Source organism: Protopterus annectens, chromosome 5.part0, assembly GCF_019279795.1.
Source record: "Protopterus annectens isolate FY-2018-M chromosome 5.part0, PAN1.0, whole genome shotgun sequence".
Lineage (NCBI taxonomy): Eukaryota > Metazoa > Chordata > Ceratodontiformes > Protopteridae > Protopterus > Protopterus annectens.
The window spans coordinates 1454521380-1454541148 of record NC_056735.1 but is presented as its reverse complement, the minus strand read 5'-3'; the positions used below and the strand labels follow the sequence as shown (position 1 = coordinate 1454541148).

The 19769-nt window shown below is 38.6% G+C and overlaps 1 protein-coding gene across 1 annotated transcript in view; it reads left to right on the top strand.

Moving 5' to 3' along the window:
• Positions 1-19769, top strand: part of COL4A2 (collagen type IV alpha 2 chain) — a 1470466-nt gene that overhangs the window by 783423 nt on the left and 667274 nt on the right. The window contains exon 11 of the mRNA XM_044071270.1: positions 3488-3523. Coding sequence (XP_043927205.1) covers positions 3488-3523 — 36 coding nt within the window. The remainder of the gene's footprint in view (positions 1-3487; positions 3524-19769) is intronic.

Below are 19769 nucleotides of genomic sequence, written 5' to 3'. Positions count from 1 at the left end.
ATCCCAGCAGAGTGCTGCCCCCCTGACATCTCAGATGCTCAGGTAAGAGCTGCCTTCTCCAAAGCTAAAAACACAGCATCAGTGGGACCAGACAGTGTCCTGGGCTGCGTCCTACATGAACTCCAAGAAGAGCTAAACCCAAACATAAAACTACTGTTCAATCTCAGCCTTACTACAGGATATGTACCCAAAGAGTGGCGTACAGCAACAGTGGTCCCTCTCCACAAAGGTGGTGCCTCAACGGATCCTGGAAACTATTGCCCCATAAGCCTGACTAGCTTGGTCTGCAAAGCTATGGAAAGGATCATCATGGACCTCATAAATAAAGATATTGGGGACCTACAGACACTGGATCCTACCCAGTTCAGCTTTGTTAAGGGCAGATCCTGGCTCTTAAACCTGGTTGATTTTCTTGAAACTGTCACCAAGGCCATTGACGAGGGGAAGGTGGTCCACACAGCCTACCTGGACCTTGCAACAGCCTTCGATACAATACCCCACTCGGGCATTATAGATAAGCTCACCAGCTTAAATATAAACCCCTATGTCACTAGATGGGTTGCAAACTGGCTCAAGGACAGAACCCACATGGTTAGAATTGCTGGAGCCATGTCAGACTCCAAACCAGTTACAAGTGGCGTCCCACAAGGCTCAGTCCTGGGACCTCTCTTGTTCGGTATATATTTCTCGGAGGTACAGGCCAACACAGAAGGACTGTGGTGGACCAAGTTCGCAGATGACTGCAAACTGGGCACCATAATCGACTCTCCAGCCGACACAAGCATCCTCCAAAAAGGCCTCATAGAAACAGACAACTGGTGCCAGAGCCATGGCCTCAAGCTAAACGCCAAAAAGTGTATAGTCATCCCCTTTGGCAAAAACAAAGTGCCCACAAATTACCACATAGGTGGTAATCCATTAAGTACAGAAGAAGTAATTAGGGACCTGGGGACCCAAGTTGATAGCAATCTCTCATTTGACAACCACGTGGCCAAAGTGGTTAGAAAAACATTTTATATAGCCCACCTAATCATGAAGGGATTCACATCTAGATCAGGGGAGGTCATCGTGCCTCTTTACTCATCCCTCATCAGGCCCATAATTGAGTACAATGCCCCTTTTGGGATGTACCTTACCAGACACCTGCAGCAACTGGAAAGACCCCAAAAGTACCTCACCAAGAGGATCAAAGGGCTCAAACAGATGCCATATGCTGCCTGGTTAAAGAAACTCCAGCTCTACTCAGTGGCATACCACCTGCTCAGAGGCGGTCTGTGCCTGACGTATAAAGCCATGTCCAACCCGGAATTAATGGACATGCTGCACCTCAGAAAATCCAAATCCCATCGAGCTACGCGCTCGAGACTTGAACCTCAGCACTGAAATAAATAGGACATGTTGGAGGGACAGATTCATAACCCAGAGGCTCCCTTCACTCTGGAATAAAATCCCAGTCCAGGTTAGGCAGAGTCCCTCATTGACTCTCTTCAAGAGGAATCTTGATGAGTGGATGGGAGATCGTAGGTTTACCCCGGGTATCACTTCTGTGTCACTGTTAGACAGAGGCACAGTATACTAACCTCGAAAAAGGGCATAGCAAAATTAATTTAAAATGGGTGGTGAAAGCCAAACACACTCTGGCTAGGCTTACAAATGCCCTAGGGCAGATAGCCTAGTATGAACCTATGAACCTTAAAGTAAGTCCTTCAGTTATTTATAGATGTTAATAGGATATATGGATGTTTATAGGGTGTGCCACTCTCTACAATGTAGTAGGAAAGATATTCTAAAAAGTTTGGGTTTCACTGTTGCTGTCTCCAAAGTCAGGGGTTCAGACCTCATTCTGGTCATTGTCTACGTGGAGTTTTTATGTTCCACTTGTGTCTCCATGAGTTTTTTTTTTTTGTTTTGTGTTGTTTTTCTGGGATGCTCCATTTTCTTTCCACTGCTATTTGATTGGCCATACTAAACTGTCCTTATAGTCACATGTTGTATTTATTCTTGCCCTTGTGACCTGGGTCATGGCTGAAAAGTTGTATACATCAGCCTACTTACATGGTTAACGTTAAGACTAGAAAATAAAAGTTGTCAGAAGTCTCCACATCTGCATTGAGTTTAATCCATGGCATGGACATTTGTATGTCTTATTGGCTGTTTTGTTTAATCTGAAACTAGGTAAGTTTGCACTTTACTTTTATGTGATTTACAAGTGGATGTCATGCAGAAAAGGACTGAAGTATAGTACAGTCATATCAGAATGTAACAAGTAGGTAGAACTTAAGGTAATTAATACATAATACAACCACTTTGCCCAAAACATTTTTGAGACACTCACTGGAGAAACATTTAGCTCAGTACTGAGATTATCTGACTGCATATAGTACTGTTCAGAGCAACAGGCAGAAAAAGAGAGGTAGAGGTGTCCAGACACATGAGAAGAGATACCTGACATGCTGTCTAGTCTGCTTTAAGTAGCCATCATCAGAGTGGTTAATTTTAATAAAGTATTTTAAGTGGGTGAAAAAACGTTCTGTGTGCTGTATATAATATATGTGAATCTACATTTGAATTATATACTACACTGATTCATTCATTAATATATTTCCTTTGTCAACAAATAACTACTGGGAAATATACTTGATCAAAATAATCAAAAAAAAAAAAAAAAACGACACTGACTATCTTCTTTCCAGTCAAGCAGAGTTAGAGAACAGAGACAGCACATACTTGGACCTAGTTTGGAGGTTTCAAGTGATTGTGGAAAAATTATTAAGTGGTTTGCAAATAGATGTTTGGCAATTGATGTCTCTAAGCCTGCACACAACTTCTAAATGGTAGGGATAGCACTCACCAAGAACAGAGATAAACCTAAGGAGATAAATGAATGATGCTTGGTTTGTAATGTAAACAGCCACTTGCACATTAAGTTAATGTGAGATATCATAGAGTTTGTTTATACAGGCGTTACATTGTGTTTATATAACTGGGCAGTTTCTTCATGCAAAACTTTGCAAGGAATGTGAAGGCTTTTTATCCTTACTTCTCTGCAACTGTTGTTGTACAAAAACAGTAGCACTCGGAAACTGGAGTGCTGTGGCATCAGAAATGGTATAGGACATGACATGCACATTTTTGTTGTTTTATTAAATTACAGTAAAAGATGCAATAAGTATTTCTTGCTAAAGACATTGCTGAAAGAGACTGTTTTAAGAAAAATGCCTTTTGTTTATGTTCAGATGTAAAGTTGCTACTCAAAGCCCATTTCCATTAAAGGAGTACAATTCAAAATGGATAGAAGTAGCTGCCATGTTGTTATACCCCTGAAAAGCCAATTCAAGCAAGCACTGGGTGATACGTTGTGCATTATGCCTACAAAAAGGAGTTACTAATGTTTATCTTTGCCAGTATATGTAGTCTTGTTATTGCAAACTGTGCATTCACTTGACTATTAGAAATTACTAAACATAGTGTTTGTCCCTTATTGCAGGGAAAACCTGGACAAAAAGGAGTAATGGGAGAACAGGTAAGCTAGAAACATGTATACAGCTTCTCAGAACTGAGCTTCATAATGCATGCAAAGTAAAATAACTAAGCAGGTACAAAACCTCCCTCTGCTCAGTGCTATCGCAATCATTCCAATAATGTTATTATATAGTAACAAATGCATGAACCAGCTATAACATTCATAAATTCTCTTCATCCATGTATGCCAAGGTCAGTCACTCCTGCTCACTGATTGCTTGTTAATACCACTTCTGGAATGCTTGCAAAACGATTTCTTAATATCTGGCAAACCAGCAGTCATATATATGGGTGGCCTATGACTCCTTGCTTTCTAGTTCACGTCTGTTCAGCCAAGTTTATTGTTAAAGATAACTTCCCAAGAATCACTGTTTTAGTATGTAAAGGCATGTTGCAGTTTTTAGTGGAGTGTTAGAATTATATGTTCTAAGTGCCTTGTAGCTCATTAGAAGTATTTGACACAATAATTATTTGGTAAAACATAGTACTGCATATCTGGTAAGTTAACAACCTTAGATGTAACTCATAATTAAATCAGTTGTCCATGGATAGCTGTTTAACACATTTTGCACTCATGTAGGCAGAGCCCTCTATACCCATAGATAAAGAATTTGAGGTAGAACTGTTACATGACAATGTTTCTTCTCAACTACTGTTAAGTAAATAACAAAGAAATAGCAGTATGACCGGCTACTTTCATTAATCTTTCCAGTTTACTCACTGCTTACATTGCCCAAATTGCAGCTCTTATAAAAACATAGCTTTCTTGTTCTTTGGTTATGTTTACCCCATACAGAATTTTGGATCTGCCCAAGCTATTACCTGCTATTACTTGAGCAATTATTATTTTGTACTCTATACTTCCAGTTCTGTTAAGAAAGGAGGGAAAACAATTTATGCATTATCTTTTTTGAACGTGTTTCTTACTAGCTTTCTTATAATGGTATTTTAACATGATTATTTTGATATTTTGATATTTTGTAATGATATTTGTAATGATAATTTCCTGTTGTAATGATATTTTTGTTGTATAAATAATCTTTAAAAGTTACATTTTTAGAGCCTATTACTTCTGTCATGTTATGCGCCCGCGCACGCGCGCGTGTGTGTGTGTGTTTGTGTGTGTGTGTATCTATATATCTATAGATGTGTGTGTGTGTGTGTGTGTGTGTGTGTGTGTGTGTGTGTGTGTGTGTGTGTGTGTGTGTGTGTGTATACCCACACACACACACACACACACACGTGTGTCTGTGTGTATATGTAAATATTTATATATATATATCTGTGTGTGCGTGTGTGTGCGTGTGTGTGTGTGTGTGTGTGTGTGTGTGTGTGTCTGTATGTGTGTGTATATACATATATATATATATATATATATATATATATATATATATATATATATATTTATACAAAAGAAAACCTGAATTAATTTAGGTGCTGTCTTATCCTGTTTGAAGTGAATAACTTGTATGTAAGTGCTTCTCTCATGTTTGGCTCCATTATAAATTACAGCTCCCCACGTCTCATCCCATAACACTTCTAACAACCTCATACACTACTGCTCACTGTCTAGGGAGAGAAAAAGAGTATATGAAAACAAAAAGGAGGTTGCTGTCAGCACTATGCTGAACTGATGTGGTGCACCATGCTTTAAGATGGCATACCAGAGCGGTTCATGAAAAATTGGTTATGCACCTCATATGCATTTCAGTATTGTTTTGACAGCTAGGCATAATGTACATACATACAAAGTACATGCATGCACATATTCAGGCACAGACCAGTGGAAGTAGGAAAACTGCATAGTCTGTTATGAAGCATGTGAGAAGTTAGGAAACAGAAACACCCATAGGCACACAGTCACCCCCTCCCAAATTGCCAACATATATTTTGGTGAATACTTACAGGAAGCCCTTTGGAAAACAGTATCAGCAATGCAGCTGTGTCTGCAGGTGATTATTCTGTACCATATTATCACACTGTAATGATGGTCACACTAAAATTGGCCCTAGGTGTGAGTGTGTGGGTGTGTGTGCCTTCTGTGGAAGGTTGGGCGCCGGGCTGGCAACTCGACACCGTAAAACTCCACTGCCAATCATGAGCAGACAGATGATCTACTGTGGCGACCCCTAACTGGGAAAAGCCGAAAGAAGAAGAAGAATGCTGGTCTCTGCATTATGCCATATTATCACACTGTAATGCTGGTCTCTGCATTATGCCTTTGCTCTTTTCAATGGCCTTTATAGACAATAACATGAGCTAGTATACTACTTATTATCTTTCTGCCACTTTGTGCTTTATTGTTTAGTGCAGTAAGGTATAGTCAGTAAGACTGGATTTTATGAATTGGACTCCTGCATACCAGAATGTAGAGTAGGTACATGAAGTGCTTACTACCATCAGTCGCAGGCACCTCAAGAGAAGAGGAAGATGACAGCCTGAAGGAGAGAATGAATAAGGGAAGTAGAAGAAAGAGGGTTATATTCGTGGAGGATCCAAATTTGTCAGTGGCAGACTGGGAGATCCCAAATTATTGGCTAAAAGGGAGTAGGGTTTGACTAATGTATTGGATCTTAAGGAATTCATTTAGCTGGTTGAGGACTGTACAATGAAGAAAAAAATTTCCCTCTCCAAGGAAGAAGGAGAAAGAGACATCCATATAAAGATGTCATTATCTTTAAAGAATAACACCACTGCAAGATTTACACTGAGAAAAGAGACCAGAAACAAAACCAATGGTGGTAGATGTCAGTTGGGTGGATTACACTGACTTGGAATATGAATTAAGGGACTGGAAGTAAAATGAGAGTGGACAAGCTGTGGGAATGATTTGTGGCAGAGTAAGCTGTGGGAATGGTTCAGTGACAAAGTAAGCTGTGGGAACAGTTCAGTGGCAAAGTAAGCTGCGGGAATGGTTCAGTGGCAGAGTACTCTGGGCTGTGATGAAGAATTTCAGTAGGAGTCAAACGGGAGAAAGAGAAAAAATAGTGTGACTACAAAGAGAGGTTAGACTAAGGATTAGGACAAAATCTGGGATGAACAATGGTGGAAAGGTGGAGTAGGGAGGAGAAGAGGTTTCAGTGCATGAAGACAGCAAAAAAGTGACAAAGGAGGTGAGGGCAGTGCATGCGTCAGTGAAAGGAAAATTGGGAAAAGGTGGTAGACAAGGGGGAAAAAGACAGGTATGTTGCTGAAGGGAGGAAAGGACACACAGTTCTTGCTATAATGAACAAAGAGAGAAATCACAGAACACAAGCAAAAACAGAATTATTGAAGAGGTACTGTATTCCTTTCTTCTTAAAGGGAAGGAAGAGCAGTGTGCTCATCTGGGTGGAGTATGAGCAGCACAAGTAAACCAGAGCATGGACACCAGGACAGAACAGGAGGAGGTGGAAAGACAGAAGGGGTGCAATAAGGATGGGTAAACTACAGAAACCTAGAAGTATGAGTTGCAGTGTCCACAGAAATCTAGCCAGTGTATTGGTGGGGCATCTTTTGGCTGGTACAGAAAGGCCTGATGGCTGCAATATGGCAATAGTGGTACCCTTGTAAATGTGCACTGGTAAAGGGCACATTTCAGGAAATACAGGACAGTTACCTTAACAGTGGTGACAGGAAAAGTCATGGAGAACATCCCAAGGAAGGTCTGCTTATTCCACTAGAATCCACCGTACAATAGCCAAGATGTGTTCAAGGCCAGATGGAAATATCAGACACTCTCAATCAACCATTATGGCTGGTCTGCAGGCATATTTGGCATAGCATTAGTATTAAATTTCATATCCCAGGATTTAAACAAAAACAACGATTTGGTTCTACATTGGTGGCTGTTAAAAAAAACTGTATAATTTCCAGGGAGAACTGAAACTGCACTATGACATTTCTGGGGGTAGACTGCAGATGTATACGGCGAGAGAGATACTGCAAGAAATAAGGGACTACATTATTAATATTGTAGTGCATAGGGCAATCCTAGGCCTAATTCTCAATGTGTTCATTTCATCCACCTCTGAATGGTTAGATAAGTGTATGATAAAAAGATAAGTACAGCAGTGGTGAATGGAGAAGAGTTTAAGGAAGGACTTTGAAAAGTTGTCCATTCTGGGAGAAAAATTGCAGACAAATGCAAACTACTGCATCTTTGTAAGAATAAATTAGTTGTGAAGCTTCAATTGATGATGCTTTCACAAGAAATGAACAAGGTGTGTTTCTTATGACTTTTTTGGCTCAAAAAGGAACAAAGTGAGATGGCTTTGACTGAAGAGAACAGAGCAGCAACATTTTTTTCTCATTAGAGACTAGAATGGACAGGAAATATATATTAAAAATATACATAATTATGTTTGGAAAATGTGAAATGTTCATATGAGCTAGAAGACCCAGCAAGATCAGAGGGAGGAGGGTGTACAGGGAGCAGAGTGCTGAAGCTGGCTACTCCTTAGATCTACAACACTACTTCTTAACTGTATGGTTTGTGTCAACCCATGCTGTGGACTGCCACATTATAGTTGAGATGGAATCCACTTATACTTTCAAAAGGCATAAGTCAGGCAGAGGAACAGGGCATAGGGAAGGCTGAAGAAAGGGGAGGAGAAAAGGAGGAATAAACGGGAGGGGGGGGCAATGTTAAATTAAGTAAATAAGCATTACAGATTGGCCTCCTGCAGTTAAGACAAATGTAATTTAAAATGCTAATGGGCTATGTCTTATTGAGCCAGTCAGCAGCTGTTCATAAATTATAGCTCCTTTCTTCTCCAAAATGACTTTTCTGGTACTTTTTATGGAAGCATTAGGCATACATGCAAGTGCAAGGTCTATATTTCTTGCTAAGGGCCAGAATATGAACTCTTGGCTCATGAGTTTAGTCCAGAAGTTAACCTGTAACCATGAGAAGCATAAGAAGGCATGGAAAAAAGTTTCACTGTGGTAATGCCTACCTTCTAATGACCTTCTTCAGTGCAGTCAGTGGATCTGGCAGCTGACAATAAATGTGTCTGTAAAGCAGCTCACTCTGAGATTGCCTTCATTTTGAAAGAGAGAAGAATGTTTTTCATAGAAACCTTCCCATTACCTTATGATGTTTTGGGAATTGTTATAATCATTTGTTTTTTTCTTCATGGAATGATGTGGGGTTTTCAACAACCTCCAGTCATTCTTAGTATAAGAACATCTCAGTGATTCCCGCAGGTGAATCTCTCTATCAGTTTTAGAGCACAGATTTGGAATTTGATGGCATAAGAGCCAGAATCTTCTAGATTAAGAACTGCTGACTCCTTTACAGCACATCACAACATATCACTGAAAAAGACACTTTACTGAGTTGCTTTTCTGTGGCTTTGTAAGCAGTAGTATCCAAAGGTCCTCCATTAATAACAAGCACCCTTTTTGCTTCACTGGGAACTCAGCCACTCTAGATGTTTCTGGTTTACTGAGTCTTACCCTAATTGAGTCTTACTACTGCTTCTGTTAAGTAGGTAATTCTTTATCAGGGGCTTCTTCAAGATGACAGGGGCTACCCCAAACCAGCAAGCTGTCACAGTTAATGGATGATAACTAAACCATCAAATGAGAATGGCTTGGCCTACCAATTATATTGCAGGGAGGTGTTGTACTACATATCAGTGGTTTCTTTGTTCTCTTCTGTTCTGAAGTCAAATGTGAAGAGGTAAAAAGAATGCAAAAAATAACTTCTCCAAGTTAAACGTATTTATGTGGTACACACTATGGGTCTGTTAAAGGTCCGCAAAGTAAAATGATACAGCAGCGAATAGGACAAAGCAAACCTCATCTCACAATGTACCCGCTAAAACTGTAGACATGGTAAATTTAACACCCTGTTTTTGCAGAGGGTAAGCCCCGCCCCCAGCACTACCATGTGTGGGTTCACCCGCATTACCCCATAATTATAAATACTAACTCCACAGCTAGACAACCATATGAAAAAGAGAAAAAAAAACTAAACGGGGTGAAAAGCCATCTCATATACCTGCAGTCTCACAGATGAGCCAAATTGTATTAAAACATTCCAGAAATACCTTCAGGGAGTTGGGGATTGTAGAGATTGCCTTCTAGGAGTTACCAGTCATTAAGAGGCAGATCTTCCTTGCATTACCTATCTATCTGTCTATCTATCTATCTACTGATCTCAAGCTATTTATATACACTAAATTTTTTTTTAACCTGGTCAGATGTGCAGTTTATTTGTCGTCAATCCCTAAATAATGTGACAGTGCTCTTTCAGAAATTGGCAAACATAAACATTACGTGTTACATATACAAAACAGTCTCTGTACCCACTGTACATTCAAACCAAACAGATATACACATACGTAGTTCAAACAACAAATTTATTTTAACAGTTAAAATCCCAATCCCACTTGTATCATTGGAGGTTTACTCCAGTCAAACTCAAAATGTTCACATTGTCTCTTTTAGCACCAAATCCCCCAGTGCAAGCAGTTCATGACACCATGGGTGCAAATTCCCCCTGCTGTTACAAACTATGCGCTTTACTGTTACACACTTTAGGCATTTTCACCTCCCAGTGTCACATTGCTGCTGTTACTGTTACAAACTTTGGGAATTTTTCATGTCCCAGTGTCATGCTGCTACTGTTACAAACTTATCTGTTACAAAGATAACAAATTTTCACTTCCCTGTGTCACATTGCTGCTGTTATAAACTTTAGGTAATTTTATTTACAGATAAAAGTCTCTATTGGATATATGTTAAAGATGGTACAATTAAAATGGCTTTATAATTGTCATAAACAAGTGGTACTACCGTAAAGTATTAGATTATTTTCAGAGTTACAATCATCTTTTTCATATCTTTTTTTTTTTCCAAAACAAAATATCCAGTAAGGAAGAACTATATATTGTATAATGCTTTCAAGTAATACTTGTCAAAACTATACTATAAAATAAAATTTCCAGTTTACAAACAAAATCTGTTGCATCTGTGTATGCGCATGTGCATATGTGTGTGTGTGTGTGTGTGTGTGTGTGTGCGCACACGTGTGTTTGTATATGTGTGGTGTATGTGCGTGCTTATGTGTGCATGTGTATGTCTGTGTAAAACCATCTCTTTCATTATACATAAAATATTTATTTTTGTATGTGCATTTTGTGACACACACACATGTATATATATATATATATATATATATATATATATATATATATATATATATATATATGCATGTGTATAGATATCAATTTAACTTTATCTATGTGTATCTTTATATATCTATAAATATATCTATCTCTCTCTTGTTCTCTATCTCTCTCTCACATATAATTACAAAATGCACATACAAAAATAAACTCAAATAAGTGAGTTCCAGATTACCTCAATACTTAGCAGCTGACATGTGGCTTAGATTCTTGGTTTCACTGATATGCAATGGGAGGATGTGGTTAGAGTTGGAGGACCTTTTTGATTTTATATACCTTTTAGAGCTTAGGCCATCCTTCTCCATTATTTTAAAAGCTGCATGTTACCTGCAAAATGTATCTTTCCTCTGGTCTTGTTTTTTTTATTTGAGCAAACCTAACTCTGTATGGGCCATATTCATTGTAATCTGCATTGGTATAAAGCACCTGTGTGCATATATTGTCAGCTGCTGACACAGCAAGCTAGTTAACTAGGTCAAGCACGTTTACTTAGAGACTTTCCTAAAATTGATTGTCACCTCTTTGTCTTATGGCTAAGTGTAGTCCTGACTGTGGTAGACTGTTTTAGAAGTTCCTAAGATTGGACGGAGCTTCCTCTCAAGGACAATCTCACTGAAATGCAGCAAAACATCATTTGATCTGAATTTCTATATCCTCTGCTTACAAAATAAACATTATGGTCCAGCAGCTGGGGCTGTCTGAGCTTATTATGTTGGTACACACAGCTTTGTTTATCAGGATTCCTTGCTGCTGTTCTGTAATTATTTCTCAACACTATTTTACTGAATAGTAGAAATGTGGCTCTGAAATAATTTAAAGCATAACTGATGTGCTGGAAGACAGCCGAGATATTCAGGTCATTTCCAATCTATGTCTTGACAAAAGCCCTGATCAACATATCCAGAGGTTACCAGATAGGTAACTGCAAAGCTGAGGAACGGAACAGTTGGTAGCAGAAGCCACATTTTGCCTTCTGTCTAAAAAGTAAAAAGTAAAATCTTACAATGTCTGCAAGACCTAATCCGTTTGTCTCTCAGTTGATACCCTTCCAATGAAGTGGTCACAAGAAAGTTCTGTGCATTTAAACAAAAAAATAGTCATTTGCCTTTTACATAGTTAATGTATGTTCCTGCTGGTTGCTTATTTTAACTAGCAAAATTAAAATCAAAACAAATAGTGAATCTTAACACCATCACAGTGTATGACACACTTCAGCAACCAATAAAACAAAATCCAGCTTTCAGTAGATAATTTTTTCACATTTATTCCTACAAGGGCAACAGAGATACAAACTGGTTTTGCCAAATAACTGGCTTCCTCAGTGTGTTGTGACTAAGCCTGATATGTAAATATGCAAGCCTCAGTCTTGTAATATGCAACCCATTTGAAAATTGCATTGTTATAAAAGAAGTATAAACAAATGTCACAACTCTAAATATGTGTGTTATGTAACAAATTTATTTCCAGTCATAACAGTAGTGGTATTAGATAGAAAAAATCATTCTTGAAGGCAATGCTTCACTGTAGCAAGTGTACTTTTATAACATTCATAGCTCTGATCTCCATCTAGTGGTGCAAATTTACCAGTATGTGAACCTAATTCTGTTAATATATAAAGTTAGCACAGCATCAGCTTTGTACTAGAAATGAAACTGTCATTAAGGTCAGGTTTAAATATGGCTCTAAAAATAATAATCAATTTTCTCTCTTTTTAAATCTAAAATATGAGACAAACCAGACTTATTGAAGTCCAATTGCACAGTTCTGTCAGTAACAATGAAAACAAGTCCAGTAGTTAGTTGGGCTTTAATATGTTTATATAAATTGTTATTAACACATTCATGTCTTCTACTGCTTAAATGTTTGCTTCTTCCTTGTTTTAGCATTCTAGATGTTTGTCCTGCATAAAAAGCCCCATATGTACATTGGACCATATAAACTGCCCACTGTATAGTACAAGTGATGTTGTTGTGTCTTTCGGCTTTTCCGGTTAGGGGTCGCCACAGCGGAACTCCGGTCCACTAATGATTGGCAGCAGATTTTTACGTACTGACTTGCCAGCTCTGACGTACAACCTTCAACGAAGGTACGCCCATTTACGCATGTCTCCACGCAGAAGATGCTCTAGCTGAGAATCAAACTGGACAGCGTCTTACTGTGAGGCGACAACGCTACCGCAGCACCACCACCGCGGTACTGTATAGTACAAGTGATAAGTTCCCTAATTTCATTAATAGCAGCTGGTATTGACTGTAGAAAATTGTGTTGACCTCATCATTTCTTTATAAATAGTACAATACCCACAAGCTGTCCTACCTCAAACCTCGTGTTTGAAAGTCATGGTATGCATATTATCTTCATGCTACTTTTTTCCGTATCATGGCAACAAATCATCCTTACCTGATGAAGAAGGCACATTTTGCAGAAACCACTTTTAAAAACTCTTAGCTTCCCAGTTTTGATTGGCTAAAGGAAAGAGCTAAAGTGTTGGGGATATATTTATTTTCTGTGTTTCATAGAAAGGGAGATTTACATATACTTGTCTGCTACTTTCAGTCCATTCATTACTCAGAAACTAAAATGCTAAACTTTGCCGCAGTTTTTGTCAATAGAGATCTGGTTGATCAGTCACTTGATTTTTGAAGAGTGCCCTCATTTTTCTCTTTTGATTTACTATTGCTCATATCAATGTTACTGATGGGCTTAATAAAAATTAAAGCTGTTAATGGCTTTATAAATGATTGCATGTATCAATTTAATCTGTACGGGCATCTTGTCAGTAACTATATAAGTGTCATATTTGGGTAACCAGTCCTCAGGGCCGGCCTTAGCTGAAATGGCGTCATAGGCGAAGTACTGCTCTGGCGCCCCTTAAGCCCCACCCACACTATTCTCATGAAATACTCCTATTTGAGCCACACCCACAGGCAAGTTTCTCCCCAAGAAAGGCATTCCAGTTATTTCCTTCAATTATTTAAATGCATAGGAAGAAAAGATATCTGGCAGTGTAGTTTAACTGTAAGTGAAGGAGGAATCTTTCTTTAATAAACTTGCTTTATCTGTTGCTCCTTCACACATATTTTACTATAAAGGTCATGTCCTCAGAACATAGAAGCCCATGTGCCTTGTTACAAAGGGTTGCTTAAGTTAATCTAAAAAGTTTAATTTACTTTGGGGGAGGCGAGCGAGTCTTACAGCTCAGTGAAAGTAGAATTACAACTTCTCTCCTCCCTATGTACAGCAGCTTAAGGTTCATGGACTTGTGGGAACAGTACATACAAGGGAAGAATGAGGTTTAAAAGAAGTCAGTATTTGAATGAGATGTGTAATGTTTGGCTGACAATGACTGGATAGATTATAAGTGATGTATAATGTTTGCAACTAAAATCATGTCGGTATGGTTTGTGACGTATGTTTGTAGCAAAAATTATGTCAACATGGTTTATTTTCCTTTATGTAAATGTATGATTGCCTATGTCATACATGATAATTTAATAAAGATGTTTCTTGTAAAAAAAAAATAAATAAATAAATAATAATAATAATTTTTAAAAAGCTAGCGTAGGTTTGTGACTACCCATCCAGTCATCAAGACTAAGCTTAAAGATAGTTATAATAGCACTTTGACCTGTAGTGGTAACTTATTCCATAGGCTAGTAAAACTTTAAGAAAACTATCCCTACAGTGGGTCTTGTTAATTTGTTGTCAGAAATTTAGATGCCTAGTATGATTGTTTTGAAAACCACTGGTTAGTGAAGCAACAGGAGGGCAAATAGGACTGGGTCCTTCACTACTCAAAAAATGAGATACAGATCATCTTGGAGAAGTCAGGCACCTATTGAGTGTAAGAAGATACATGAAAAATCTATCAAGATAGTCAAAGGATTTAACACCTTCAGTTTTCTTTGCTAGAAATCTTAGAAATCTTTGGGGCCCTTCCACTTGAATGATATACTTGGACTTATACATATCAAGGGGAGTACTGTATTTCATGATGGTTCTGATGAAGAGTACAGTAGTAGGATGACTCCTCTGGATCTGGAAGATATTCCCCTGGAAATTAACTGGGCCAGATAAAAAGATTTCCAGACTGTGGTGGAAGCATGATTATCATGTGTGATCAGCTGTGCATGAGTGCAGCTTATAAAGAAAGTGGCGCCAGAACACCACTATCATTTACTTCAGCTACATGGAACATGGTACATTTTACTGAAGTGGTGTTAATCAGGAAAAAAATCAAATTCTTCATTTCAAGCTCATATCATTGTCTTTTTCCTCAGAGAGCCAAATGTATAAAACATTTTAATCCATGTGAACAACTCATACTGTTCTAGTTCTTCAGTTTTTCAGCCTATGATGATAGTTTAGGTCTTACTCTATTTCTTTGTAATATATTTTGCAGTGCAAAATTCTCTTTTTTAGCTTAGCTTGAATTAAAATATTCCTTTAATGTCTAATTCCTTACTCCTGGCAAAAATTCACCTAAGCATCCACATAATTCTATTAATGGTATTGTGTGATCATCTAATTTTATTATACTCAGTGCTTGGTTGAGAAAGCTATGTAAGAAGCTAGTAGTTATTGAAGTGATAGAATAGCAAATGTCAAACTACCTACTCAGTATTGACACAAAGGTATTCCTCTTTCAAATATGCATTGGCTGTTGTTTAATGCTTATATATTACTCCAAAATTTCCTGTGCTCAGACTATGAGTGGAAAGTATATTTCTTGAATCATTCCACAAACCTAGTAATCAAACATAAAGTAATTCAGTGGACTAAAGAGATTAAAGGTAAGGACACAACAGAGAGTACTGGAATGTTCTATGCTGTTCTTAGAGGGTGTATTAATGAAATATTTTAAAGTACATGACAAATAAGAAGTAAAACATAAAGATGCTTTTACTGTAGGATTATAACCTAACTACAAAGTACAAAGGGAAATAAAGGCATGATTAAAGACTTGGATGTTCCCTAGTGAGAGAAAATTATTAGAAACTAGGAGAGAGCCACCCACGTTAAAAATGCTGATTAAAATGTTAGCTGGTAGATCTGAACAAGACTTAGTCACCAAAGTCAAATTTAAGTGGTTATATAACTATATAAACAAAATGAGACACATGAAACAGGAGGGACATAGCTTTTTGATTAAAATGAGGAGTCTAGTGCTGTTGAGGAGAACAGTAATAGATTATTGCATATCTTGTTAGCATTTAAAACAGTGTGAATACAACAGCTCCCATGGTTATGTTATGGATGTTATCAGGATAATACCATGTACAGCCTCTGTGAGACAGTTGATGTTTCTGGAGCAGTCTTTTGCAAAATTAAAAATAAGCATTTTAGAACGAATGTTGCTAATGTTCATCGCCTGTGTTGGCAGTTGCATCATCCCAGATGCATGAAAACAGGCAGCCATTGCTCAGATCCATGAAGATTAATTAAACAGAATTGCTAGTTTAAATTCTGTGTGCAAGTGTGGAATGTATTTGCATCCACGTTGGTTTTGTGCATGCCACTCATGGTCCGCCTTAAAGCACTTAAACCACTTTTTTTTTAATTGCTGAAGCCTACCGATCAACCCACAGCTTTAAAAGTGGGAGGGTGTTTGCCCTCCCCCTCTTCCTATGGTTCTGGCGCCATTGGACAGAACTATGGAAGTGGGGGGAGGGCGCAAACACCATAATACAGTTGGGACGTACTCAGAGACAGGGCACCGAGAAAAGTGCCAACTTTACAAAATGAGAAAAATTAATTATACTAAATAAATAATTGAAATTTCCGCCCTTTATGATGGCAGCCTGAATGGCTCCCTAGGCAGTCGCCTAGTTCGCCTATGCCTAAGGCCGGCCGTGCCAGTCGTCATGAAGTAACAGCCGCACAGATCAGCTTAACTAAACACAAAAAAATTGAATTCTGAAAAAGATATGCACATTGACCCATTAATGTTGTGAAGACCATATGACTGCTGTGTACTCCCAAATATCCTCTCACTCATCACTGAATGCAGTAGCAGCGTAAAGGGTACTATAAAAAGATTTAGGCAGGATCAGACTACTCTGTAAGGTGTATACAAACACTTTACAATATACGACAAACCAGGTCACAAGCACTGTTACAGACTTACAGACATGTCGAACTTTATATTGTTTGGAGATGTGGCAGATTACGTCACCCAAAATGGAAATGCATCAAAAGATATTGTAGTTTCAATAATGTCCAAATGATGCATCACTTGGAATGTACTTTATTCTTATATTTTTGTGCAGAAAGAATCGGTATTTGATCAGAGAGCAATATTAGCCAAGCATTATAGTCCTGGGGCTTTTGATGGAATCCATGGATGAGTGTGATAATGTCTCACAGCAGCTTAGCAGCTCAGGAGACTTAGTGGCATGGGTGAAGCTATGGAAATACCATTCCTATTAGTCTTTTTGCCATCTGTGCTGCTTCCTGCACCACAAATGTCTGCATGGAATGGTTCATTTGCAGACTGAATTAAATAGTTTTAAAGCATGAATAGTACTTTACTAAAATTAAGATATTTAAGACCAGCATTATGCAAGAGGTGTGTAGCCACTGTTGAAATCAGCACACGTTTGTTTGTGTCTTTCGGCTTTTCCCGATTAGGGGTCGCCACAGCAGAACTCCGGTCCGCTAATGATTGGCAGTAGAGTTTTACATGCTGGCTTGCCGGGCCTAATGCACAACCTTCAACGAAGGAATGCCCATTCACGCATGTTGCCACACAGAAGACGCTCTAACTGAGAATCGAACAGGCAACGTCTAACTGTGAAGTGACAATGCTACCGCAGCACCACCACCGACGTAATGTAACAAAATGAAATGCATTTATATTACTTAAACTGCACAGCATGAGGCTGCAAGTTTGTCTAGTCTGCCCAGATTTCACAGCTAGTTTAAGCCAGCTGCCCTCCCAACTCAACCCTGTAGGACCCCCATTCTGCTTTAAGGACCCCAACTATCTTTTACTATGCCTTCTCTTTCAGTTACTGATTCTACCTATTACCATGCCCCCCCCCCCCGACCCATTCTTCATTCTATTCTGATGCAATCTCTTCACATTTGCTCTCTCATGCCTTTGTTACCTATAACACACCTTAAGTGTCTGTCTTCTTTTCCAGTGATACAAGGTTAAACTGTCTTACCCTCTCATATCTTATATAGTCTGTTCCTCTCAATATCCTAGTCATTAAGGCCTGCACCTGTCCAGAACTGTGCATCTCCTCACTATAAGGCCCCTGGAACTAGTCATAGTCTTTCTGCTGTGGCTAGAGCAGTGCTTGATAAAGTGACATTATTGTGTTCTGGTCTCTGGATTCTCCCCTCCCCCTCCTCCTCAGTACATGTGTACAACAACAATTGGTTTCCTTTTGCTGATGCACTTTCACTCAGAGCATGATGCTTTAGATTTTATAATAACAACTTTTCTCATTCTTCACTGATTTAACTTTACTTCTCCAAATGCATGTTCTGCCCCCTTAACTGCCATTCCCCTGGTGTAGTACTTTACACTTGCCCTAAAGCTGCCACCTTCTGGGTATGACATTGTGCATGCACATCTGATGATCCTTGGATCCTGTGTATAACCAGAGCACTGAGAACAAGCACCCATTGTTGTGGTGCCAGAGGAGACAAAGAAAAGAAAGGCAGCTGTTGTTAATTTGCCTGAAAAATATGCTATCCTTGTGTGTGACTAGAAAGACTCCCAGTATGAAGATTCAACATGTTTGTTAAAAACACCTGTTTCAGTTTGAGATGTTTACAGAAGATGTAATGTTTTCCTTTTGATAATATGTGAGTATTTCAGAGTTAATAATTAACCTTGGGACATGGAAGCTGAGCCTGTCTCCGTGCCATTGGGGAGTGAGGGGTCTATGTCCTCACCCCCACCCCCAAAGTTTTGTATTTTCATCCACAGATGTAACATTTTCTAAGAAAGGAAATTCAGGAAGCATTTATGATGAATTGCCAGAAAAAGAATGCATTTTTTTAATAAATCATGCTTTCCATCTTTAGTTGTTAAGGTATTATGAAACGTTCATTGAACATACCTTTTCTTCATGGCTTGCCGTGCCTAATGTGCAATGATGTACTTTCCCTCCACTCAGTCATATTTTCAAAAGTCACAATTATTTAATATAATGCTCAAAAAATTTTATTTTTCCCTACCCCAACATCTGTTTAGTGTTATGACTGGTGATATTAAGCTTGGGAACAACAGCATAGCTAGGGTTGGAGTGAAGGCACAACAGCCATAGATAGAAGGTCTTAGGTGGTGCAATTGACAGATGCCAGTGGTGCAGAAGTGTAGTACAGATATTATATTTGCTGACACAGCTGAAGTACTTTGTCGTGCGGCATTTCCACTGTAGGAATCCACTTGTATTTGTACTAAGCAGTAGAATATCTTTTTTCCCATTTGGCTGTCACTCTTTGATAGGAGCTTTTTTTGCTTGTTCCTCAATTTGGATTTCAGTGGGTGGCAGATCAGGGAACTACATAGCATACTAGATAACCTAGTTGCAGCTGTGATAACACAGAGATGTATCCATAGACTTTAATGGCTGCACCTTCATGCATGCACAGAATGTGTCCCTCACAGTCTATGGGAAAGAATCTGAAAGGCTTGCTCTCAGTGTAAGTGACTTAATTTGATGTAAGTCCTACCAATAAACAAGAATACACTATTGGCCCGATTCCAAAAGATCTGCTCTCAAGGTAAGTGGTCTTTTGGAATCAGGCCATATGTATGCATTTCCACCTTAACCACTACCTGACATCAATGGATATTTTCTAAATTTGTTTGGGCCATGGCTCAATAAAAGGGTAATGAAGCATTTTGTTAAAAAAGGGCCCAACTATATTTGGAGTGACATGAACTCATCATATACCACAACGTATGCACAGAGTATTTTAAAACATTTTAATGCTTGAGAAACTCTTAATATAGGAAACTACATGATGTAAGCCTAACTGAAATACAAATAGAGTAACATTATCTCAGTAGATATTTGTGTCATTAGCTTTAGAAGTACAGTATTAACTATG